The sequence below is a fragment of the Dipodomys merriami genome, unplaced genomic scaffold (genome assembly GCF_024711535.1).
Source record: "Dipodomys merriami isolate MVZ:Mamm:240054 unplaced genomic scaffold, mDipMer1.0.p SCAF_22, whole genome shotgun sequence".
Lineage (NCBI taxonomy): Eukaryota > Metazoa > Chordata > Mammalia > Rodentia > Heteromyidae > Dipodomys > Dipodomys merriami.
The window spans coordinates 17,022,526-17,047,708 of record NW_027203604.1 but is presented as its reverse complement, the minus strand read 5'-3'; the positions used below and the strand labels follow the sequence as shown (position 1 = coordinate 17,047,708).

The 25,183-nt window shown below is 56.9% G+C and overlaps 2 protein-coding genes across 5 annotated transcripts in view; one reads left to right on the top strand and one right to left on the bottom strand.

Annotated features, from left to right (window-relative positions):
• Tnrc18 (trinucleotide repeat containing 18) overlaps positions 1-9,163 on the top strand; it is an 85,619-nt gene extending 76,456 nt beyond the window's left edge. For all 4 annotated transcript variants that reach the window (XM_070033475.1, XM_070033476.1, XM_070033474.1 and 1 more), the window contains 6 exons: positions 1,857-1,973; positions 3,185-3,349; positions 3,833-5,160; positions 7,051-7,287; positions 7,375-7,449; positions 7,794-9,163. In XM_070033475.1, coding sequence (XP_069889576.1) covers positions 1,857-1,973; positions 3,185-3,349; positions 3,833-5,160; positions 7,051-7,287; positions 7,375-7,449; positions 7,794-8,000 — 2,129 coding nt within the window. In that variant the 3' untranslated portion in view covers positions 8,001-9,163. The remainder of the gene's footprint in view (positions 1-1,856; positions 1,974-3,184; positions 3,350-3,832; positions 5,161-7,050; positions 7,288-7,374; positions 7,450-7,793) is intronic.
• Positions 9,164-10,398: 1,235 nt separating this feature from the next.
• Slc29a4 (solute carrier family 29 member 4) lies at positions 10,399-24,661 on the bottom strand. Its single transcript, XM_070033098.1, has 11 exons — positions 24,531-24,661; positions 21,245-21,429; positions 19,359-19,490; positions 17,965-18,078; positions 17,421-17,549; positions 16,991-17,065; positions 14,883-15,127; positions 13,482-13,623; positions 13,204-13,391; positions 12,094-12,334; positions 10,399-11,325 (listed from the first exon to the last, which is right to left on the bottom strand). The coding sequence occupies exons 2-11, from the start codon at positions 21,414-21,416 to the stop codon at positions 11,183-11,185; spliced, it is 1,581 nt and encodes a 526-aa protein (XP_069889199.1). The 5' UTR covers positions 21,417-21,429; positions 24,531-24,661; the 3' UTR covers positions 10,399-11,182.
• Between the last annotated feature and the right edge of the window lie 522 nt (positions 24,662-25,183).

Below are 25,183 nucleotides of genomic sequence, written 5' to 3'. Positions count from 1 at the left end.
GGACAGATTTTCTCTAGGATTGCAGTCTCCTGGATCTTGCTGTCCTGGGAGGGGAGGAGAGGTAGCTGCTCTTCAAGCTGTGCTCAGCAGCCTGAGCTGCTTTTGCTCAAGGCTAGCCCTATACCACTTGAGCCACAGCAGCACTACTGGCTTTTTCTGTGTATGTGGTACTGAGGAATCAAACCCAGGGCTTCATGCATGCTAGGTAAGCACTCTACCACTAAGTCACATTCCCAGCCCCTAACTTGAGCTTGAGCTTTTTTTTTTTTGGTTGGTCATGGGGCTTGAACTCTGGACCAGGGCACTGTCCCCTCAGCTCTTCAGCTCAAGACGAGCACTCTACCACTCGAGCCACAGCGCCACTTCTGGTTTTCTGGTGGTTTCTTGGAGATAAGAGTCTCATAGACTGGCTGGCTTTGAACCGTAATCCTCAGATCTCAGCCTCTTTAGTAGCTAGGATTACAGGCATGAGCCACCAGCTTCTGTCTTACCTTTATTCTTTAGAGGCAGTTGAGGGTATAAATTCTCAATTAGAGATCATTTTCTCTCACACTTCACCCTGTTGTCACTTCAGCCTTATTCACCTTCTAATGTTGGAGACGGTTCACTTCCATTCTCACTCTCAAATCTTTGATTTGTCTCTGGAAACATTCGGGAACTTCTCTTACACCTAGATCTGAAATTTTCTCTCTCTCCTTCCCTCCCTTTCTCTCTTTCCTTTTCCTTTCCTTCTTTCCTTCCCTCCCCTCCCCTCCCCTCCCTTCTCCTCCCTTTCCCTCTCCTCTCCTCTCCTCTCCTCTCCCTTCCCTTCCCTTTATCCTTCCCCTCCCTTCCTCCTACCCCTTCCCCCCTCCCCCTTTCCTCCCCCTTCCCTCTTTCCTCTTTCCCTTTCTTTTTTCTTTTCCTTTTCCTTGATGTATATCCCAGGCTGATCACAAACTCAACTCTCCCATCTTGCCCTTCCAAGTATCTAAGATTACAGGCATGTGTCAACCACACCCTGCGAATTTCTAAAGTTTCTACTATCATTTTCTTAAAAATCCCCAAGACTTCCTTTCTTCATTCCTTAAGAGGGAAGTGTTTTCACTCCATCAACACATGGCAAAATCTCCCCAAGGACTTTCCCTTTACCCAGACTTCTGCGTCTGTCTTCAGTGCATGTCAGTTCTGCACTGAATGTTTCTTTTGCTGCCGGCCACCCTGGCATGTGTGGTGGGCACTGGAGCGACCTTGACAGGCCCCTGGGAGTACGGCGCAGTGCGCAGCCCTGTGACCACCTGTGGCAGGGACGCTATACATGGGGGACCCCTCCCCTCAGTCACTTCCTCAGGGGGACATAGGCTTACATGTGCACGCAGGAGTGGGGTCCCGTTTACCTTGGCTGTGGGGGAGCCAGCTCCTTCTCCCTGTGCTCGGCCCAGAGCTCAACAGCCCTCCAGGTTCATGCTACTCCACCTGACACTGCAGTGTTGGGGTCCCCTTGGTGGCGTCTTTGTTGTTATGGCCAGGAATAGGACAAAACAGCAAGGCCACGGCCCAAGTTAGTTCCAGTGTGTCCATCCAGACTCTCCCTCCTCCTCCTCCTCCTCGCCCTCCTCTCCCTCCTCCCCTCAGAACTGACAGCCTGTGGCACCTGACGCTGTGCTGGGAGGGCTTAGGCTTGAGCAGAGAGGGGTATGCCATTTCCAGCACCCCAGGTCTCAGCTAGACGTGGGAGAGCCGAGCCAGCCTTGCACCCCAGGCCTGGGTGGCCCCCTGTCCACCTCTGCCCTACTGTGTATACAGATCCGTGCACTGCCATTGTGCCTTGGTCACAGGCTGGTGGCCTGTCCCCTCTGACCTGCCTTCTTCCACAGGGTTGCTGGACCTGGAAGATGACGGAGACCTGATCACCGTGGAGTTTGATGACGGAGACACGGGCAGGATCCCACTCTCCCACATCCGCCTCCTGCCGCCAGACTACAAGATCCAGTGTGAGTCATGGGGTCCCACAGCTGGCTGGTTGACCGCTTGGTCACCTGATACTCTCCCCTGCTTCTGGGTTCTTGATTGTGCTGTTTGCATCAGAACCTACAGGAGACAGTAGAGAATGGACCGGAACCCCCTAACAGTCTGGGGTGGTCAGCTTTGGGGGCTCGCAGTGATCCTTGAGGGCAGCCACAGGCCCAGCTGGTCTGGGCCAAGGGAGGCTACCCAAATGTTACTAAAGTTTTATTGTATTATTATTGGGGTTTGGACTCAGGGCTTGCATTTGCTAGATGGGTGCTTTACCACTTAAGCCATGCCTCCAGTCCTGTTAGTTGTTTTTCATATAGAGTCTCACGTTTTTTGCCTGGGCCAGCCTATGATGACCTACCTCCTCTCCCTACATAGCTGGAATGTCAATGTGTATACCACCGTGCCTAGCTTGTTTTTGAGATGCGGTCTCCTTAGAGGTAATTTCTCTGCCTCCCTTGTAGCTGGAATTACAAGCATCCATGACCATGCCTGCCCTTAGTCAAGTGTTATTTTTAAAGGGCTGGGGATGTGGTCAAGTGCTTAGCTATACATGCACAGGACTGCAGGGGGAAAAAAGTGTATTTATCGATAGCTGCAAGTTTTGCATGGCATGGTCTTTTTTTTTTTTTTTTTTTTTGAGTCCGGTCGTGGGGCCTGAACTCTGGGCCTGGGCGCTGTCCCCCAGCTCTTCAGCTCAAGGCTAGCGCTCTACCACTTGAGCCACAGCACCACTTCCAGCTTTTTTTCTTTTTGCTTATGTGGTGCTGGGGAATCGAACCCAGGGCCTCATGCATACAAGGCAAGCGCTCCACCACTGAGCCACCTTCCCAGGGAAGCCCCATGACATGGCCTTCTTGATGTGACCTGTGAGGATGGAACTGTTGTTCCCTTTGCCCAGTGGTGCACCTGGGGCCCAGAGGTTAATGAGTCTCCAGAAGCAGAGCCAGCGTGGCCCACATTGTGCCTGACTAATAACATGCTCGGTCTTGTGCACTTTCTAAGTGGACCGCTGAGCTCAGGCCGGCCCCTGCGTCCAGCTGTTCAGCTTCCCAGCTGCAGTAGCCATCATCCAGGGTCTGTGGCCCCCCTGGGATGCACAGCTCCAAGTTCCCACTCTGGATGCTGGCCTGGGAGCTGGGCCTGGGAAACTCGGGCCTGAGCTGTTTGCCCTGTGCTCCCCCTGCAGGTGCGGAGCCCTCCCCTGCCCTTCTGGTGCCCAGCGCCAAGCGCCGCAGCCGCAAAACCAGCAAGGATACCAGGGAGGCCAAAGAGGGCGCCGGGACGGGCTCGGAGGAGCCAGGAGCTAAGGCGCGAGGGCGCGGGCGGAAACCCAGTGCCAAGGCCAAGAGTGGTGAGCTGGCCCAGGCCTGGGGCGTTCAGGTGATCAGTCCCCATCTCTGTGGAGCTGCGCCCCACTGGCCGCTTCTGCTCTGGCTGCCCAACGAGGCGAGCAGAGCTGCGGGCTAGAGTTGGGGTTTGGCCCCGTGAGTCACTCAGGAATCCAGAGAAAGGTGCCACGACCATCGCAGCACCTACTTTGGGGCCAGTATATATGGGATGGCTGCTACAGCAGAGCTGCTCAGCCCCCACACAGCACGACACCCAAATCCCACCAGGGGGTCATCAGGGCTTTCTTCTGGGGATTGAACTCGCAGTCAACTACTTGAGCATGATTTGGCCTTGGCTCACCTCAAACCACAATCCTCCTATCTCTGCCTCCCAAATAGCTAGGATTAAAGGTGTGAATCACCACACCTGTCTACAACCAGAGCTTTCCCAGCTTCTCTCCCACCAGGACGGCCCTGCCAGCCATCTGTCCTCTTCTCTCTTCTAGACAGAGCGGCTGCCCTGGAGGAGGGGACTCCCAAGGAGGAAGGCCCCAGCACCCCCTTGGCCCTGGAGCCAATCAACACCCCAAGCTCCAAGAAGAGTGCCCCAGAACCTGTGGACAAGCGGGCCAAGGCCCCGAAGGCTCGCCCACCACCTCCGCAGCCCAGCCCTACTCCGCCCACCTTTGCCAGCTGCCCAGCTCCTGAGCCCTTTGGAGAGCTGCCGGCACCTGCCGCAGCCCTGGCCCCGGCTCCGCTGGTTACCATGCCCGCCACCCGCCCAAAGCCCAAAAAGACTCGCGCTACCGAGGAGTCGGGCACCAAGGGCCCCCGGAGGCCAGGGGAGGAGGCCAAGCTGCTCGTCAAACTGGACCACGAGGGGGTCACGTCCCCTAAAAGCAAGAAGGCCAAAGAGGCTCTGCTTCTGCGGGAAGACCCGGGGTCTGGGGCCTGGCAGGAGCCCAAGGGCCTGCTGAGCCTGGCCAGCTATACCCCAGCAGCAGGCAGTGGAGAGCCCAAGGCAGCCTGGCCCAAAGCCCTGGAGGGGGACCTCACCCAAGAGCCCGGGCCAGGGCTCCCCCTGGAGGACCCTCAGACTCCCAAGAGCCCAGACAAGACCCAGGCCGAGCAGGATGGGGCTGAGGAGTCGGAGACGAACAGCAGCAGCAGCAGCAGCAGCAGCAGCAGTAGCAGCAGCAGCAGCGGCAGCAGCTCAGAGACGGAGGGCGAAGAGGATGGAGACAAAACTGGGGAGGAGGGCCGGGGCGCCGGGGGCCGGCACTGCAGCGCATCCAGCTCCAGAGCCTCCTCCCCAGCCTCTTCCTCCTCCTCGTCCTCCTCTTCATCTTCCTCGTCTTCCTCCTCTTCCTCTTCCTCCTCCTCTTCCTCTTCTTCCTCCTCCTCCTCTTCCTCCTCCTCTTCGTCCTCTTCGTCGTCGTCCTCCTCTTCCTCTTCCTCCTCCACCACAGACGAGGACTCGTCCTGCAGCTCAGATGACGAGGCGGCGCCTGTGCCCTCAGCCAGCCCCTCCACCCCGCCTGCCCTGCCCACCAAGGTGGCCAAGCCAGCCAACAAGGCCCGCTCCTCGGCCCACTCCCCGGGCAAGAAGGCACCTGCTGCCCAGCCCCCCGTCCCGCCACCCCAGCCCTCGCCACCCAAGGCCCAGGCTGGGGCTGGGGCCAAGAGCCGACCCAAGAAGAGAGAGGGCGTCCACCTGCCCACCACCAAGGAGCTGGCCAAGCGCCAGCGCCTGCCATCTGTAGAGAACAGGCCCAAGATTGCCGCCTTCTTACCCGCCCGGCAGCTCTGGAAGTGGTTCGGCAAGCCCACCCAGGTGACGGCTCGGGCCCCAGGGTGCTGTCCCTGCCAGACCTCCCCTCATAGCCACTCGGGGTGCGGGCAGCTTACTGCTTTAGAGGCCTGTATCTACCCAGAACCTCCCTTGCTAAGGCTTGCTAGTTGAAGCCCAGGGTCCAGTCTCAGCCAGCCCACCCTCAGCTAACAGCTCAGTAAGGGCCTAAAAGGCAGTTCTGGAGAGCTGGGGTTGTGATCCCCACATCCACCCTGACAATTGGGAGTTGGCCTTCAGAGGAGCCCTGCCCGCCATGTAGGGCTCTCTGTTCCCACGCACTTATGCATACGCACGTGTGTGTTCACAGTGCACTCCCACACGTGGGTTTGTAAAATGAACCAATATGGTGTGTGTGAGTGTCTACCCCGGTTTGCCCTGGCACCTAGAGCTTTCATCATACAATCTGTTTGGGGGAGCAAGGCCTTTTTTTTTTTTTTGGTTCAAGTCCTGGGGCTAGAGTTAAGGCCGGGGCACTGTCCTGACCTTTTTTTTTTTTTTTTCCCCTAAAGCTGGTACTCTACCACTTGAGCCACAGCTCCATGTAGGGCTTTTTGTTGTTTAATTGGAAATAGGGGTTTTACAGACATTCTGTGATCCTCAGTCTCCTAAGTAGGTAGGATTTATAGGCATAAGCCACTGGCACTTGGTATTTTAGCCTCATACCGCTCAAGGTGCTGTAAGTTGGACCTGGGCGGTGAGTGACAGCTGCCTGGCGCCAGAATGCTGGACACTGGCTTTGGAATGGCGCCAGCATCTGCCTATGTGAGGCAGAGGGACACGGGGCTCTGTCCACACTTGCTGAGCTGGGCCTGCGCAGTAGCTTACGCCTCATGCCCTGCCTCTCCCGGATCTCACTCCCGTGCCCACAATTGAGGGTTGCAGGCGGCCAGCCTGGCTTTGTAGGGTGCTGGCACCCAGTGAGGGACAGTACTGGGCCCCTGCCAGCCTGCAGTGAGCGTGTGCCCATCAGGCCTGGAAGAGCAGACTCTGCTGGTCCCAGTAAGAGTCCTGCAGAATCCTGCTGATAATTCCCAGGACAGGGAGGTGAAGTCCCCCTTAGCTGCAGAGCCCCTTGATGATCGCGGAGCTCTACATGTCAGAGAGGTAAAAGGAGTGTGCTGATTAGCTTTTTGTCTATAAACAAAATCTATGACATGCCGGGCACTGGTGGCTCACACCTGTAATCCTAGCTACTTGGGAGGCTGAGATCTGAGGATCACGATTCAAAGCCAGCCTGGGAGGGAAAGTCCATGAGACTCTTACCTTCAATAAACTACCCCAAAACCGGAAGTGACTCCGTGGCTCAAGTGGTAGAGCACTTGCCTTGAGCTCAAAAGCTGAGGGACACAGTGCCCCGGCCCAGAGTTCAAACCCCATGACCCACAGAAACAAACAAAAAAAAACCTTTGACATAACCAATAAGGGAAAAAAGGGTTTAATTTTACTTTCAGTTTTGGAGATTTCAGTCCATGGTTATTTGGGTCTGTTACTTTGGGTTTCTGCTCCACCAGTCTGTCTCACCTCAGTGTTTGGGAAAGAGAAGGGAAAAGACCAAGGTTCCTCCCCTCCCAAGGACGTGCCCACAATGACATACTTCACGCCCCAATGATGGATTTCCTCCCACTAGGCCCTCCTCTTAAAGATTCCACCGCTTGCCAGTGAGGTCACCTGCTAGCATCCAAGCTTTGGGGGCACATTAACAAGGGATTTCTCCAGTTGGAGCCAAGACCACACTCCCCTCCCCTCCCCTCCACCCCTTCCCCGCAGACTCCCCTGCATGGCATACAGTGGCCAGGAGCTGGGTTCCAGGAGGCCACGGCTCCCTGGGCTGGGCCTGGCCGCTGACTGGCACCCCTCCTCTCCCCCACTCAGCGGCGCGGCATGAAGGGCAAGGCCCGCAAGCTGTTCTACAAGGCCATCGTCCGCGGCAAGGAGATGATCCGCATCGGGGACTGTGCTGTGTTCCTGTCGGCCGGCCGGCCCAACCTGCCCTACATCGGCCGCATCCAGAGCATGTGGGAGTCATGGGGCAACAACATGGTAGTTCGTGTCAAGTGGTTCTACCACCCTGAGGAGACCAGCCCAGGCAAGCAGTTCCACGAGGGCCAGGTGAGTGTCCACCGCCGGGGATGCTTTGGGGTCACAGCGAGGCAGGGCCTGTGCCCACCCGTCCCTGTCACCCCTTCCCACCCCCAGCACTGGGACCAGAAGTCTAGCCGCAGCCTCCCCACGGCCTTGCGGGCCTCCAGCCAGAGGAAGGACTTCATGGAGGTAGGAAGGCAACACGGGGCGGGGCTGGGTGGCTTCTCCCTTCAGCCTGGCCCATGCTGGCCCCATCACTGAGAAACCTAGTGGCCACGCTGTCCCCACCTGCATCTCTTTGTCTCTTGCTGTCTGTCCATTCTTATCCTCCGTCCCGTCTGCCCTGTGCTGTGATCCTCTGGATCTTCGCTGCGCTGTCTCTCTGGCAGTTCCTCTTCGTTTCCCTTGGTCTGTCTGCCTCCTGGTACCCCTCCTCTCTGGGTCTTCGGGTCAGGTCCCTGTGGCTCAGGATGGGACAGGGTTTTCCCCCTCCTCGGCCCCACGCCCACCTCCATGACCCCCTCCCACGGCAGCGCGCCCTGTACCAGTCCTCACACGTGGACGAGAACGATGTGCAGACGGTGTCGCACAAGTGCCTAGTGGTGGGCCTGGAGCAGTATGAGCAGATGGTCAAGACCAAGAAGTACCAGGACGGCGAGGGCCTGTACTACCTGGCGGGCACCTATGAGCCCACCACCGGCATGATCTTCTCCACGGACGGCGTGCCCGTGCTCTGCTGAGCATGCCCGGCCCTGCCGTGCACACCCGACCAGGTGTGCATGTGGACGCCCGGCGAGTGTGTACATGTGTGTGCCCGTATGCATGCACGCGTGTGCACATGTGCACACGTCCCCTCGGCGCCCCCATGGGGTTAGGTATGGCTCGGGGTGGCCCTGGCCAGGACAGGTCCTGGCTTCCCTTGGGCACCCCGTTCACACTTGGCGGGACCCCCCCCCACTCCCTTACCCCTCCACCCCTGCCTGTGCAGACTGACGTGGTGGGGGGCAGACTTCTGAGGAATTGAACAGACATTCACAATGGGGTTCGTTCACCCTCAGCATGGAGCTTACCCCAGGGGCCCCCAGCATGGGTTGGGGGTCCCCCCAATGCCAGCCAGACTCAATGACTATGCCAGGCATCCGGGCGCCTGCCATGCCCTCCTCCATGCTCTCAGGACAGCTTGGACTTGGGGAACAAGCCAGGGGGAGGGCAGCCCAGAAGTGTCACCTGGTGCCAGACCTTCACACTACAAGAACCCCCCTCCCCCCACCCCAAATGGTGCTGAACCCTGCGCCCGGCCACGTCCAGCCCCTCCTGCCAGAGGGGTGCTCTTACCTGTACAGTTTTATTGTACCAAGAGACTCACCCGTCCTTGTATCATACACCTTTAAATGGAGTCGACTTTTTAATTATATATATAAAGATAAATATATATAAATATATATAAACTTTTTAAAACTGTGAAAAAAATAGCTATGAAATTATAAAAGAAAAAAAAAGCAAACACATTCTGACGTGCAGAATATTATTTTTTATTTCCTGTTAGATTGTGAGTGTCTAGCACCCGGCTTCACCGCCACCCTCAACCCTTAGCACCCTGCCCTGCCCATGTGTACTGTATGCACCCCGAGATGGAGAAAGGAGAGAGGGAAAGGGGAGCCCGAGCCCAGCCCCTGCTCGGCCCAAAAGCACTTAACTAGCCCTGCGCCTTCTGGACCCCGAAGGTGTCCAGCAGACAATCTAGAGGAAAGGAAAAGCCAGACTTTGGGTTTTTTTCTTTTTTGGGGGGGGGAGGGGACTATTGTTTGCCTTTTTTTTTTTAAGTTTCTTTTCGAATTTTGTTTGTTGGCAAAAATTCTGTGTGATCTTTTTCATAAAAAAAAAAAAAGATTTAATTGGAAAACTACTGTTGCTTGGCGTGATTTATTTCAGGGGTGGGTGGGTTCATTCTGGGAACAGCCAGCCATTTCAGGCACTTGGAGGCAGAGGTAGCCTGGGAGCCGAGTCCTGTGGCCACTGTGTGTGTGACTTGTCAGAGCTTGTTTTAAGTGTAGGACAATGAGGGCTGGGAATGTGCCTTAGTAGTAGAGTGCTTGCCTAGCATGTGATTCCTCAGTGCCACATAAACAGAAAAAGCCGGAAGTGGCGCTATGGCTCAAGTGGTAGAGGGCCAGCATTGGTCAAAAGAAGCTCTGGAACAGTGCCCAGGCCGAGTTCAAGCCCCAGAACTGCCTCCTCCCCCCCCCCCCAAAAAAAAATGATACCGAGTTGTCAGGCTTTCCAGTGGCACAGCTCACATTTCAGGCATGGTGTGTCCACAAACATAAAAGTGTATAGGAAAGATCACCCTCTCGCTCTGGCTGTATACATGATGCCCTGAATTCAAACTCCAGAACTGTGGGAAAATTGAAAAGACCAGAAAGGGTTCCACACACCTATCCCATACCTGGGATATCACGCACACAGCCTGAGCGGGCCTGGGCCTGGCTGAGCTAGGCAGAAGTCCTGCAGCTGGGAAGGGGCTTCAGTTCTGGCCCCCAAACTGGAGTTGGGGACCGGTGATGGCAAACTTAAGCCAAACCGGGCTTGTAGAAGAGGTCCAGGAAATCAAGCATTTGCCCAGAGCACTGAGTTGCAGAAAAAACTCACACAGCAGGGCCAGCCTACCTGCCCCAACCTGGAGGCTCAGAACACAGGTGCACCTGGTGGTGGTTTCCGGCGTTGCCCCTGGTCTTGCCTCCACCCTGAGGGGTCAGGGTGACTCCTTCAGGCCCAGTCGCTCACACCTTCCAAGGGACAAATACCACAATCCTGCTGCTTGGGGATACTGAGGTTCGGAACAAGGCAGGAATCTGGCCAGACTGCACAATTCATCCACACACAGCTGAAGGCTGAGTTTTCCAGAGCAGACACCGATCTGCCCCACCCCCAATGAGCCCTGCCCAGCCTTTGAGGCCCCCTCCCGCCCCCAGGCTGCTGTGAAGCCCCCAAGTGGCAGCCCATGCTCACTGACCCACTAGCTGCTCTCAGAGATGTGGCCTGGTGCTGCAGAACTTCCACCCCTTACCCCATGTGGTAGGGCCCCCTACCACTTCCAGCCCCCCACAAACACTCCTGGAGAGACAGCGGCGGCGGCGGGCAGTCTGTCTGCCGTCATCTTTAATGGCTAGTGCGCTAGGAGACGCAGGTGGACAGGACACTGCAGGAGGTGGCACTGCTGGGGGTGGGGAGGGCGTTGGGGTCCCTTGGGAGGCTGTGTTTGGCAGGACACCGGGGAGCCAGCCTGCCTGTCCCGTGTCTGCAGGCCATCCCCACAGGGCAGACATGAGGTGTCCCCTCTCCTGGACCACAAGTGGGTCCGGAGGAGCCAGAGGGGCCCCCACTGAGCCCTGCATCCCTCCGCGGGTAGATGGGGGTGATCGCAGCATGGGGTAGACACTTGAAGCCAGTGTCCATACGCCCTCCCCCCAGGGGCTGCTGCAGCTAGAGTAAATGGGACTAAGAACAGGATGCAGGGGGGCCCAAGAGTTGCCAGACTGAGCCCCCCCCCCCCTGCATCTCGAGCCGACCCTGGGGCACTCACATTGATGAAGGAGGCACTAAGCTTATGGTTGGCCGTCTTGGCTGGGGGCGGCTGAGTGCTGACCTGGCTAGGGCGAAAGCCACTGGACAGCGGGGGGGAGGGGGTGAGACAGGACATGGGACACAGACCATGGGGGGGGGGGCGCACAGAGCCCCGCTCCAGGCCGGAGAGGATGGCTGGGCCCAGGCAGGTGCCATCTCTGGCATATGAGGCCGGGGGAGTCCCCCGCAGGCACTGAGGCAGGGGCAGGAGGGGAGCCTCAGGCCTCGGGGAGGGGAGGCCCTCATCGAGCCCCAGAGGCTCCCCCGCCAGGGGCTTCGGGCAGGGGCAGGGCTGGGCTCAGGGCCCGGTGGGGACAGAGCCGTTGGTGGTGATGGTGTGGAAGCAGCTGCTGTGGGCTTCGCGGGTCAGGCTGTAGGTACAGTAGGCCACGGCAGAGCCCAGCGTCAACCCCGACATGTACGACACCGTCATGGTGTTCCCTGTGGACAAGACTGGCCTGAAGGTGGAGACCCAGAATACTCCAGCGCCCCTCCAGCAGTCAAGACGGACCCCAACACCAGCACATGCTCCCAGCTCTGTGGCAGCCTTGTCCTGTCCTGGACCTCCCTGGGCACTGATGCTCACGGTCAGATCCCACCCTCCCCTGTCCCCACCCCTTCACCCCAGGAACACAAATATGCTCCTGGGCCTCAGGTGACCCCCTCCAACCTGAGGTGCACCCTTGGCACCCTCAACCACTTCCTCCAGCTCGTGGATCCCAAGTCACCTCCTCAGGGAAGCTTTCTGGGATTTTAGACTTTCATTCTATTGCTTCCATTTCTCAGATTAGTGTTTCCCTATCCCTATGGGAAGGTTTGAACTCCGTACCACAGGCTTGCTTGTCTCTGCTCACTCGGCCCTGTATCAATTGAGCCACAACTCAACTCGAGCCTGGCATTTTGCTAGCTCATTGGAGACATACTCTTGCAGACTTTTTTGACCAGACTGCCCTCAAAATGCAATCCTCTACATCTCAGCCTCCTGAGTAGCTAGGATTACAGGTGTGAACCACCAGCACCTAGCTGAAATAAGAGTGTCTGCATGAGATGGCTGACAGCTGTCTGCACATCTACAACCTTCCTGGTGTCAGCTTGACCCGCAGAACCAAATGCACTTTGAAGCAGGCTGCCCTCTGGCTTCTCCTGGCCTCAGTCCCTTCCCCCCCCCCCCACCGGGGGAAGACTGCACCGTGGGGGCAGCCGCCTTACCTGCCAGCTCCCGCTGCTTGGGGCTCACTTTGCCAGCTGCCAAGATCATGGGCACACTGCCGAAGTAGCCATTGCTAATGCCCATGAGCAGTGAGAAGACGCAGGGCCAGGCTGGGTGGCGGAGGGCTGGCATGCCGCTGGGGTACACGCACAGGATGAAGAGGGGGATGAAGACCACACGCAGGCAGGAGCAGGCCAGCAGGTGTGTGCCCCGCCAGTCCACAGGCAGAGCTGCCAGGATCTGCAGGGAGCCGGGCCTGTGGGTTCCCTGCCTGGCATCCCAAATCCCATTATAACAGCCAGACTTGATGCTGGCTAGGCAGGGGCTCTACCGCATGAGTCACGGCCCCAGCCACAAACCACGCCCCAATAGGTAACCATGCCCCTGTCAGGTAAAGCCACACCCCCAGCCCATTTTGCTGTAATTTTTCAGATAGTCTTCTCATTTTTGCCCACCTTGGCCTTGAACCACATTCATCCTACCTATGGCTCTCACACTTGACTGGGATTACAGTCATGAACCACCCCTATGTTCTCAGAATACCCTTGCTAGGTGGAACCTGGGCTTTCTTTGATTAATAAAGGCACCAAGGCCTGAGTCTCAATGCTTCAAGCAGTAGAACAGCAGGATTAGGATTCAGACCCAGGAACTCAGTCAGCCTTGCTGTCTCTGGTCGCACTGACTCACTTCCTGGACCCCCTCAGCTGTGTGCCTCTGGGAAAATAGCTGCACCTCTCTGAGCCACATGCTCATCACTCATTAAGACAAGAACCATTCTGCATGAATCCTTGCACCAGATTCTTCTGGGCTGCTGGCTGCCAGCCTTGTCTGCCCAGGCAGCAGAGGATGTGTTGTCCACTTGGAGCCATTTCAGGGTGCTCCCCGACTCACTCTGCTCCTGGTCTCTCTGTTGGCCCACATCATCCCAGGGAGCCAGTAACTAGAGACCATGACGCTGAAAAAGGGGCGGGGGGGGGGCTGAACCTGGCAGATTCAGGCCTGGGGACCAGGCCTGGGGACAGTTCCATGGCCTGGCTGCCACTCTCTCCACGGGGGACCTGCATGTGTGCTCAGCCTGGGTGGTTCAGGGCCTCCCCGGGGTGGCTCACCTTGCCCACGAAGTCAGACAGGTTGAACACAGCCATGACCAGGATGGGCAGCCACTCGCCCAGCACGCAGTGGCGGATCTCGGACTCCAGGCCGGGGAAGAGGCACAGCGTGATGAAGTAGGTCACCGCGATGGATAGCATGTCAGCCCAGATGACCCGTGCCACCACGTACCGGTGCAACAGCAGGGCTGGGGGGAGGGGGCAGAGGGGGGAGGGGCGTGTGGGTGGATCAGAGGGCAGAGCCTGTGGGAGAGGGCCATGCCCAGGGTTCCCCTCACCTCTGAAGGTGGGCCAGCTGCGCTTGGCTCGGGGCCGGGGCACATCAAAACGCACGTAGGCTCCACTGTTGCCCCCTGATGGCTCATGGGCTGGGCTGTCCTTTGGGGACCCACTGGTGGTCAGGGCTGGGGCTTGGTGTTCCTGGAGAGGGGGACAGAAAGGAGCCAAGTTTGGTGGTGGGATGGATGGGGGGGGCAAGGCCCAGCATCCCAAGCCCAGGAGAACAGCACATTGAGGTTGGCACAGAACTGGCGCCTACTATGTGCAGACACCTTCTCCATCCTTATCAAGATTTCACGCCTTGCCGGGCGCTGGTGGCTCACGCCTGTAATCCTAGCTACTCAGGAGGCTGAGATCTGAGGATCGCAGTTCAAAGCCAGCCCGGGCAGGAGAGACCGTGAGACTCCTATCTCCAATAAACCACCAGAAAACCGGAAGTGGCGCTGTAGCTCAAGTGGTAGAGTGCTCGCCTTGAGCTGAAGAGCTGAGGGACAGCGCCCAGGCCCAGAGTTCAAGCCCCACGACCGACAAAAAAAAAAAAAAAAAAGATTTCACGCCTGTCATCCTAGCTACTCAAGAGGGTGGCATCTGAGGATCAAGGTTCAGAGCCAGCCCAGGCAGGAAAATTGGTGAGACTCATCTCCAATAAACTACTTAGAAAAAGTGGCAGAGCGCTAGCCTTCAGAAAACGAATCTCAGGAACAGCACCCAGGCCCAGAGTTCAAGCTCCAGGACTGGAAAAACAAAAATAAACCTTCTGAGACAGCCCATTCCATCTGGTAACCCCCATCCTGCTTCACGCCCCACTAAGCACCGGCCACTCAAACCGCCTCCTTCCAGCACCCTGCTCCCCAGCTGTCCCTACACTACTCCAGCCCCTAAGCTTTGCATTCATGCTTCTTCCACCCATGCTGTCTGTGTCTTCCCCTCCAGGTGACCATCACAGGTTCACTGCGCTGATAGGGACACCTGTCCTGGCTCTCTCCACAAGCCCAAGTGCTTCTGCTCTTCAGGTACCCTTAGGTCCCTGGGGGGGTGGAGGAACCATTCAGCCTGCTGCCACCAGAGGGCGCCCCAGCCCGTCCGGAGGAAGCTAAGCCTTGTTCCGTCTGTCCCGACCCACCCCATGGAGGGAGGAGCAAATAGCAAGGCCACCCCCAGGCAGAGCTGTTTGCCGAGGACCCTCCAGGTGAGCTCTGACCCTGCAAGGGAGGAGTCACAGGATGGATCCTGGTTTCCTGGCTGGCTCTGATGTCTGGTCTGATGGACCGTCCACATCCCTGAGCCCAGCCGGGCTGTCCCAACAAGATGGGAACTTTACCTACAGGACCTGGGGGGGGGGGGGGGTCCTGCAGCGGGCAGGAGCCTGTGGTGGGACCCAGCGGCCCGGGCACACTCACCAAGTGGACGTCCCCGGTGACCACGTCGTGGTGCACACGGTAGCCAGCCCGGGCACGACGGCTGTCCCTCGGCCTCGACGTGTGGTAGAGCACGAAGCGGCTCCGCCGCACCAGCAGGTGCAGCAGGAAGCAGAGCAGCTCCAGACCCACCGAAACCAGGAAGAAGATGAGCGTGCTGGCGCGCTCGTCCGACAGCAGCAGCTTGGTGAGGATGCGGCTCAGGGAGATCATCACCCCCGCCGTGCCTGGGGGCGGCACGGGGCCCAGGGCAAAAAGGGCCTCAGGCCTCGCTCTGCCCTGCCCATGAGCGGACCCTTTTTATCACGCCCAATGCCCCAGCCCCCAGCATGTCCAATGTCCCCCTCCTCCCAGGCCCCGCCCCTCCAACATGGCCAATGCCTCGGCCCCGCCTCCCCAGGCCCCGCCCCTCCAACATGGCCAATGTCCCTCTCCTCCCAGGCCCCGCCCCTCCAACATGGCCAATACCCCATCTTCCCAGGCCCCGCCCCCTCCAGCATGTCCAATGCCTCAGCCCCGCCTCCCCAGGCCCCGCCCCTCCAGCATGTCCAGTGCCCCCACCTCCTTCCAGGCCCCGCCCACCGGCCTGTAAACCGCTTCACTTCCACCAGGCCCTGCCCACCTCAGCATGCCCAATGCCCCCCATTCCCCAGACTCACCTCATCCAGCCCTATCCAGATTCATCTTGTCCCTCCAGTCCTCCCCGCTCCCCAAGGATCCTGCCTTTGCTCCTTCCTGCCTCAGACCCCTCGGCTCTCCCACTCCAGCCACACATCTGGTCTCCCCAACTCCAGACTTTCTGGCCTCCCTGGTCTTCTCATTCACCCTCCAAGAGCTGCCCTCAGGGCTGTGCACACACATACAGCCCGGGCTCCCACCACAGTCTGCTGCGCACCCAGCAGCATCCTACCCAAAGGACCCAGGAGGGGTCTAGACACCTGGGGCTTCGTGGGGGGGGAACTGAGGGAGAAAGGTATAGGATGCAAGCTGGGGCAGAGAAGCTGGCAGGGAGCTGGTAGGAGCCATGTGCCCCAGTTCCAGGTGCTGGCAGGGAGCAAGGAGACTGGTCGGGAAGGCTGCAGTCAGTAGGTGGAGTTTTATATAAATTCATCCACTAGGTAGCAGGGAACAGGACCAGGTTACAGACCCTGGGGGAGGTGGGGGGCGGGCAGGGCTCTGAACAAATCTTTCTTGAGGGGCTCTGGCTATATAACCCCTCACCCCAAATCAGCATGCTAGAACCACCTTGGAGGGTCAGCTTCACTCATTCCCACAAAATCTACCAGCAAAATGACCAGTGGGGCCAGTAACCCTCCAGGAACCATAACCCTGTCATTCATTGCTCTATGGACATCTGGTTGACCTTAGCACTAAGTTGTAGAATGTGGCAAAAGGGGAACAAAGGATAGCTACCCATGCCAGCCCTGGCTTGGGTCCACTTCCAGCCTGGTACTTCTGAGCATGGGGCCCTGATGTCTTCTTGGGCTAAGAAACAGGGTGGGAGGATAAGAGGCCAGGAGCTGGAGCAAAAGGGACAGACTAGGGAGTCTGAAGGTCCACAGGACATGGAGGAGGCCTATCTGGATTGCTGGGAAATTTTAGAACAGGGGGTGGGGGCGGTTGAGTGAAGAGAACTGTTCATGAAGAAGGGGTGACTGAGAGGTGGCCTCGTGGCGTGGGAGAAGTGGGCTGGAGAGGCCTTCCTCAAGCGTGTGTGTGTGTGTGTGTGTCTGTGTCTGTGTGTGTGTGTGTGTCTGTGTGTGTGTCTGTGTGTGTGTGTGTGTCTGTGTGTGTGTGTACCAAGCAGGAGAGTCTGATGACATTATAGGTGTGTATATGTCCCCAACAGACACACATAGACACTGCACTACACCAGCCTCCTAGGCCACCATGACATTCCTGGGACACACATGGTCCTCACCCCCCAAAACGGCCCACACATGTCTCTTGGATCTGAGAGTCCATCCCCACCCAGGGGCAGAGAGAGTTCCCCAGGCCTATGTGCCCAGCACCGTGTCTGTGCACGGCACATCACGGCGGAGTCCCCAGCCCACAGCAGCTGTGGATCCCTCGGGGGCCTCAATACTCACTCTCCCCGGTCATCACTCCCTGCGTGTACCTCTTGGGCAGCAACCCCGTGTACCCATAGAAGCTTGATTGCTGCACTTAAGAGAGAGGAGGGAAACTGTGAGACACCATTTATCATCTGTCCACCAGAAAAAAAATACCCAGATATTGAGGCTGATGCTGTAATGGCCCTGAGGTTGGACAAACCTGACCGGCCTGTCTCATGAATGGTGACCACACGTATAATCACCCAGGCACTCAGGAGGCTAAAGCGGAAGGATCTTGAGTTCAAGGCCAGCCTGGGCTACATCAGGAGAACTATCCACCAAGCCAAGAGTAATGAGGTGGGACAGACCGGGCCTTGAAGGCTGACAGATCTGAGCTCAGGATGTTGCTTCCACTTAATGTGCACTGGGTCTCTGGCTACCCGGTGTGCTCCCCTCCCCTCCCTACCTGTACAGCCGAAGGCCACGGTGCCCACGGCAGCCAGATTGATGGCGTAGGCCTGGTCATGAGAGAAGAGCTGGAGCCACACATCACAGATGCTGATAAAGAGCAGAGGCCCCAAGGCTAGGAGGTAGCCTGTGGGAAGATGCTGTGAGGGGTCAGGGTAGTCTTGGGGAAGTCCTGATCGCCCCCCCACAACCACTCGTGCAGTCAGGTCTCTGTCTAGGGTTCTCTCTGCCCTTCCCCTTTTATCTGGGCAAACCAGGGCCCCCCCTGGAAGGTCTAGGGAACAATCTGGAGGGCTTCCTAGAGGAGGGGGCTTTGTAGTGGAGTTCACCACAAACAGCACCCTGGGCAAAGGAAGCCGGGGTGTAACATGGAGTCATATGATACTGGCATGTGGGGGGCCTTTCTATCCTCCCAATGTAGAAGCCATGATGCTCCTAGGAAATATGTCCCCCACACACACACCTTTTTTTTTAACAGGCATGGAGGGTAAGACTGGGAAACTCGAAGCCAAGAGGTGCTGTTTACAGGCAGCCTGGCATACCTGTGGTGATCCTCGTGTGCAGACTCAGCCCCTCTACCACCACATTGTTCAGAAGCACGGCTGCCAGTGCCACCAGGATGTAGGTGAGGCTCATGTCAAACACGATGGAGGTCCCTGGGGCACCAAGGAGGAGGTGTCAGAGCCCCTACCTCTAGGCCATCTCTGCAGGAGCGCCCCTTTCCCTCCCCCAAGGGGCCACTGCCCAGAGCATCTTTGTGTGTATGTGTGCGTGTGTGATGGTCCTGAGGCTTTAACTCAGGGCCTGAGCTCTATCCCTTAGACATTTTTACTCAAAGCTGGCACAACTCTACCCCTTGAACCACAGCTCTAATTCTAATTCTGTTTTTTGTTTGTTTTGGTGCTTAACTGGAGATAAAAGTCTGACTTCTCTCAATATTCAACACTTGAGTATTTCAAACCTTGATCCTCAGATCTCAGCTTCCTAAGTAGTTAGGATTACAGCTGTGAGCCATTGGTGCCTGGCAAGAGTATTTGTACTTTTCTGGTCTTTTCCTTTCTCTTTTCTTTTCTTCTCCTTCCTTCCTCTCTCCTTCCATCCCCCTCCCCCCTCCTCCTCTCTTTTTCTTCTTTCTTTGTACTGGGGATGGAACCCAGGGCCTTTTGCCTTTGAGACCTCAGGCTCTACTGTTTAAGCCAAACCCCCATTTTTTCAGGGTTTTTTTTTTTAATAAATTACCATACATTATACGGGGAGGAAATTTCATTGTGACATTTCCAAAAATAATTTTAGGAGTTTTCATTGTTCTATTTCTCTTTTCTTTTCTCTTCTTTTTTTCTGGTTCTAGGGCTCAAACTCTGGGCCTAGGTGCTGTCCCTGAGCTTCTTTTGCTCAAGGCTAGTGCTCTGTCACTTGAACCACAGTGCCACTTCTGGCTTTTTCTGAGTTTACTGGAGATAAGAGTCTTACAGACTTTCCTGCCTAGGCTGGCTTTGAACCACAATCCTTTGATCCCAGCCTCCTGAGTAGCTAGGATTACAGGCGTGAGCCACCGGCGCCTGGCTCATTGTTCTACTTTCAGTACAGGCCAACAATCCATCTTCATTTTTCCCTGTTGGTGAGCCCCACCTGCCCCTTAACACCCACTCCTTCAAAGGGCCTGTTTCTCTTTCCCAATCCCCAACACTCTATGGATCCACAACTTTCTTTGAGATTCTTTATGTTGTTTTCATTCATAGTTACAATGCATTTCAAAATTAGGATGCTTTTGACACAGTCTTGCTAACTTTCTCTGGGCTGGTCTCAAACTTATGATTCTCCTATGCAAGGATGACAGGTGTGGGCCATGGCACCTGACTAAGGAAGGAGCGGATGTGTGTGTAAGAAGAGTTCCATGCCTGGGTTTGGGCATGGGCAGAATGTGCTAGGGGCCCACCTGGGTACTTGTGGTGCAGATAATCAACGTCGGTGATGAAACTGTTGTAGGGCAACAGGAAACCTACACCAGCCAGCAGCATGGCGAAGTAGATGGCATGGTAGCGGTCCTCGGGCACTGGTTCTTCCACCACTAAACCGAGAAACCAGGAGAGAGATGGCCACTCAGGCCACGGCCATGGCACCCCATAGCCAGTGTCCATCATGAGGTTTACAGCTGCCTAGATTACTGTCTTGTGCCAGAACTGGGACTTCCACTCTTACTTGGTTTTTTCCTCTTAAGTCTGGTGTTCTACCACTTGAACCACATAGTTCCACTTCTAGCGTTTTATTGGTTAGTTGAAGATAAGAGTTGGGGATTTGGGGGGGCTGGGAAGGTGGCTCAGGGGTAGAGTGCTTGCCTCTCATGCATGAGGCCCTGGGTTTAATTCCTCAGCACCACATAAACAGAAAAGGCTGGAAGAAAAAAAGAAAGAAAGAAAGAAAGAAAATAAAAGGCTGGAAGAGGCACTATAGTGCTCGCTTTGAGCTGAAGAGCTGAGGGACAGCGCCCAGGCCCAGAGTTCAGGCCCCACGACCAACAAAAAAAAAAAAAAGAGAGAGAGAGAGAGTTGGGAATTTTTTTTTCTTGGGCTGGCTTTGAACTTAGACTCAGCTTTCTAAGTAGCTAGGATTACAGGCATAGACAACTGGTGCCTGGGGTAAACTTACATACTTCCTTCCTTTCTTTTTCTTTTCTTTCTTTTCTTTTCTTTTTCTTTTCTTTTTTTTGGTCAGTCGCTGGGCTTGAACTCTGGGCCTGGGCGCTGTCCCTCAGTTCTTCAGCTCAAGGCTAGCGCTCTACCACTTGAGCCACAGAGCCACTTCTGGTTTTCTGGTGGCTTATCGGAGATAAGAGTCTCAAGGACTCTCCTGCCTGGGCTGGCTTTGAACCATGATCCTCATATCTCAGCCTCCTGAGTAGATAGGATTACAGGGCTTGAGCCACCAGTGCCCAGCTTGGATAGATATATATGTATATAGATACATACGTAAAGGGTTATAAGAAATTGGCTTATCAGCAGGTGCCAGTGTCTCACATCTGTAATCCTAGCTACTCAAGAGGCTGACATCTGAGAATTGCAGTTCAAAGCCAGCCCAGGGAGAAAAGTCCTCAAGAGACTTATCTCCAATTAACAACTCAAAAACCAGAAGTGGTGCTGTGGTTCAAGTAGTAGACTTAAGAAAAAGAGACTCAGGGACAGTGCCCGGGCCTTGAGTTTGAGCCCTACAACCCACCAAAACAAAACAAAACAAAACACCCTATAACCCTATCTATCTATCCATCCATCCATCCATCTATCTATCTATCTATTGATTTTGTCTCTCTAGTTGAACCCTGTCTGATCCAGTCACCCTCACCCTAGCAATCACAGTTAAAATCACTGCTACTCCTGTGGTCATGCCTATTGGCATGACCTCTTGCTGCCCCTGAAGGCCTCGTGGCTTAACCTAACTCCATCCCTCCTCTACCTGGGAGCAGAAACTCATCCTAACCCAATGTGGGGCTTGATCTGCACAACCTCTACTGCCCATGGACAAAGATGGGGACCCGCAAACGAGCCTGCTGGTTCCCCGTACACTCTCCTCTCACCTGCCCAGAGACAGGGAAGCGCAGGTGAAGACACAGCCTCCGTAGCCCAGACCCATGACTGCGGATGGCGACCAGCCTGGGGTCAGGCCCGGCACTGGACCTGTGTGTCACTGCAGCAGTCAAGACCCATCCTGATGGGCTCTGCACAGCTGCCTTGCAGTCCTGAGGCCCCACTGCTCCCCTCAGGTTGACTGGGACCTTCTGGCCAGTCCGGGCTCTGGGATACTCACCCAGCAGGTCCATCCCCCACTCACCTGAATCCATGAATGTGGACACACCCCTGGCCCTGATGCCCTGGTCCTGAGCGGCCTCCGCTGCAGTGGCCTCCAGCTGGAAGCTGTCAAAGCTGAAGCTGGTCACCACACTCCGGTCAGGTGTGGCCAACTCATGGGGCTCCTTGAGGCGCTGGCTCCCTATGGAGCCCATGGCAACCTACACTCTAGGGAAAAAAGAGGCAGGTGAGGAGGCCAGACAAGGGGACACACCAACCCCACGGCCAAGTGTCTTCCCCTTTTGATATTCATTCCAAGAGGTGATGGCAGTTTGCTCATTGCTATGCAAATGGGGTGGGAAGTGTAGCCCCAGGAGCAACCATAGTGGCCAGCATGGAGGTGGTGACCTTGGGCAGAGGTGACACAGACTTGGTGAGCAATGAGAAATAGGTTTTATTATAAAGCACAAGGAAATGAATGTATACCTGCGTCTCTGTGAGGAAGCGGCAGGTTTTCATTCATTTTCCAGTCAAAGACAATGAGGGTTTTGGAGTGACTTTGTCCCACCTTAGTCTCCCAGGTAGAAAGTAGTGAAGCCACCTCATCCCAACCCAAGTCTGTCTGAGACTCGGCCATGATGGCCCTCAGTTCTGGGGCCAAATACTAAGAGTTCAGTGATCTATATTGGAGAGACCCCACTGTAGGGGTTACCCTCTGCCTGGATGGGGAGGGCTCTACCTTCACCTCTTAAAACTTATTTTTCAGTCTTGCTGGGTACTGGTGGCCCACACTTGTAATCAAAGCTACTCAGGAGGCTGAGATCTGAGGATTTGCCAACTTTGACAAGAAAATCTGTGAGTCTTTTTTGTTGTTGTTGGTCATGGGGCTTGAACTGTGGGCCAGGGCTCTGTCCCTCAGCTCTTCAGCTCAAAGCAAGCACTCTACCACTTGAGCCACAGCACTACTTCCGATTTTCTGGTGGTTAATTAGACATAAGAGTCTCACGGACTTGGGATAGGGAGGGGGGAGGCTGGGAAGGGATGTGAAGGAAGGGTAAACAAAGGAGGAGGCAGCAATGCTTGGTAAGAAATGTATGCGTTATCCTGCCCATGTAATTGTAACCCCTCTGTACAGTATGTTCACAAATAAAATTAAATTAAATTAAAAAAAAAGAGTCTCACGGACTTTCCTGCCCAATCTCGCTTTGAACCATGATCCTCAGATCTCAGCCTCCTGAGTAGCTAGGATTACAGGCTTGAGCCACCAGTGCCTGGCAATCTATGAGACACTCTTATCTGTAGTGAATCAACAAAAAGCTGAAAGTGGAGGTGTGGCTCAAGTGGTAGAGGGCTAGCCTTGAGCACAAAAGCTCAGGGATGGAATGCAGGCCCTGAGTTCAAGCTCCAGGACTGGCACACACACACACACACACACACATACACACACACACACAGACCTGTCTTGGATTTAACTGATGGTGGCCACATACCCCTGTCTTCAGCCTAGTGGGGACCCTCATTTGGGTGCCTCTGCTATGCTCTACACTGGTCCCCTCCTTGGACATGAAAGATGAGATAGTGGTAGGATGGAGCTCAGCCCTGGACGGTGTCCGAACCCCAAGTGGGCTGGCTTGTGTTTAGCAAGGGCTCTAAGATGAAGCCCCAGACACAGAATTCCGGCGGTGTTTGGCCAGCACGCGAGCTTTCCGCCTCGCTGGGGCCTCGCCATCCGGGAAGGCAAACGTGCTCTGCATCCAGCCAGGCGGCCCCACCGCTCTCTCTGGCTGGTGTGGCGGGTGGATGCCACACACACTGCCCGCCTTGCACACTGTCCCCATGGCCCTCCCCTCTCTGCTCCCCTCCCCTGATGCCTCACACTCATTATCAGGAGCCCAGAACCTCGGATCTCCCTTCTCCCGTGTCTCTTTTAGTTGAAACGTAAGCATATGCAGACAAGCTATAAAAAAAAAAAAACCGTTTTAAAATAGATTATTTCTGTTCTCCTACTCCAGGCTGTTGGACCCCTAGGGGCTGGCTCTAAGAGCAGCTAAGATGACACAGGTCATTTCTCTGATCTTCAGCCTGGGTCTCAGTTTCCCCACCTCACCTTTCACAGATGGTGAAGGCTTGAGTGACTGGTAGAAAAGATGTGGCTGCCACTCAGGGAGCACCAGGTGGGCTGTAGGGGTGGGTGGGGGGAGGGCTGACCCTCAGCACCCTTGAAAAGCAGGGCTCTAAACTCTCATTTGCACAAGACAGGACTGAAGCCCAGAGAGGCCAAGTCCAGATTAGGAGGCTCAATCTGGTGCCTGTCTGACCACCCTCAGCCCCTGCCATTGGGGGGGGGGTGTCCTGACCCCTGGGCAGTGTAGGGGTGCATCAGGAACCCAATGCCACCTGGCCTCCCTCCCAAGCTGTGCTCCACGTCCAAAGGGAACAAGGGAAATCGAGTTCCGCTTTCCAAGTGGACCAGCCTGCTGGTCCTCCCCAGGCCTTGAACTTCTGAAGACCGGCGGAGCTGAATGCCCTTGGGTCCTGGGGAGACGGGAGGCAGCCGCAAGGAGACCCGGCCGCCTTAGGGCTTAGCTTCCCAGGTGCTTGGCTCCACGCTTCGGAAATGTGGGCTTTAAATCCCTTGGGGCGCCGCCTTTCCCGGACACCCAGGGGACAGACAAAGGCAGTGCCCTGGGCCACGGGCTGGACCAGGGCCTGCGATGCCGGACCGGGTGGGGGTGGCCCAGGCTCCCCGCCCTCCCTCCCCCGGGTCCCTGTGTGTTCCTGGAGCATCCCGCAGCCCCTTGGCTCCTGCTAGCGGCCCCAGGAGCAGCAAAGTTGGACCCCCTCCCCCGGGGCCATGACCTCAGGCAAAACGGGGGGGGGGACCCCGGGGCGATCACGAGGTGACCTCTGGGCCCAGGTCTCGCCACTCCTAGCAGTTTCCCCAAGAACTAGGGGAAGAGAGCTGGCTGGGGGTGGGGAGGGGGGGGACAGACGGGCAGAGGGGGTCCAAGAGGAACTTCGGGTGAGAGACCCCTCGGGGTGCGCCGAGGGGAGAAGGTGGCGCCAAGAAGGGCTGGGCCGGAGCCCCGGGCGCCGGTCCCCTCCCCGGACCCGCGCCCGGCGCCCGGCGCTGGGGTGCAGCGTGCTGCGATGCTGGGCAGGCCGGGGGGACCCCACTCCCCCAGACCCGGGCTGCGGCGGGGACTCCGCGCCGGCCGGCGGGCGGGGGAGGGGGCGCGCCGCAGACAAAGGCTCCGACAGGTCCCCGCCGCCGCCGGCGCCCCGCGCCGCGGCTCGTCCCCGCCCGCCACCTCCGTCGCGACACTCACCTCGGCCGGCCCCGGGCTCCGGGTCCTCGGTGCCCTCCCGCCGGTGCCCGCACTCCGCCCGCCGGGCCCCCGATCCCCGCGGCTCGGACCGGGCGCTGCCCGCGTCCTCCGCGGGCGTCCGGGTCCGCCGGGCCGGGTCCGCCGGCGCGTGCGGGGGGCGCAGTGGCGGCGGTAAGCGAGCCCGGCCCGTGCTCCGCCCAGCCCCGCCCCCTCGCCGCCCTCCGCGGCTCGGCCACGCCCACTCCACAGGCATCCCAGCAGCGTAACCCCCACAGCCCGGGCATCTTATTAGCATATCCCGCCCACTACCCAATCATCGCATCATCGTAACTCCGCCCAAAGCTCAAGTCTCTTTTCTATATGGCCCCGCCCACTGCACAAGCCTTCATCTGCATAGCCTAGCCCCCTGCCCTCCTCCTACCCACCCATGCTCGCCCCCCACCCCCTTTGCACTCTTGCTCCCAGGCTGAAGTCTGGATCCGATACCGAGGGAGAAGGGTGGCGAAGGGGCTTGCTGGCCCTGGGGACCCCAAGGGGTCCCACGGCTGACCTGACGGACCATCCTCACTGTCCACCCCGTCCACCTTGGTGCTAGACATACCTACTCTCCTCGCTCAGCAGAGGTGGCTGGATTGAAAGTTATTCAGCGTGAG

What these genes read in the sequence shown, in the direction of transcription:
- Slc29a4 (XM_070033098.1), bottom strand. Translation starts at nt 21,416, where the DNA reads ATGGGCTCCATAGGGAGCCAGCGCCTCAAGGAGCCCCATGAGTTGGCC. An exon ending in TCTGCACCACAAGTACCCAG is followed by an intron (nt 18,079 to 19,358) that starts GTGGGCCCCTAG and finishes TTGGTGCCCCAG; the next exon opens with GGACCTCCATCGTGTTTGAC. An exon ending in GGGAGTGATGACCGGGGAGA is followed by an intron (nt 15,128 to 16,990) that starts GTGAGTATTGAG and finishes TGCCGCCCCCAG; the next exon opens with GCACGGCGGGGGTGATGATC.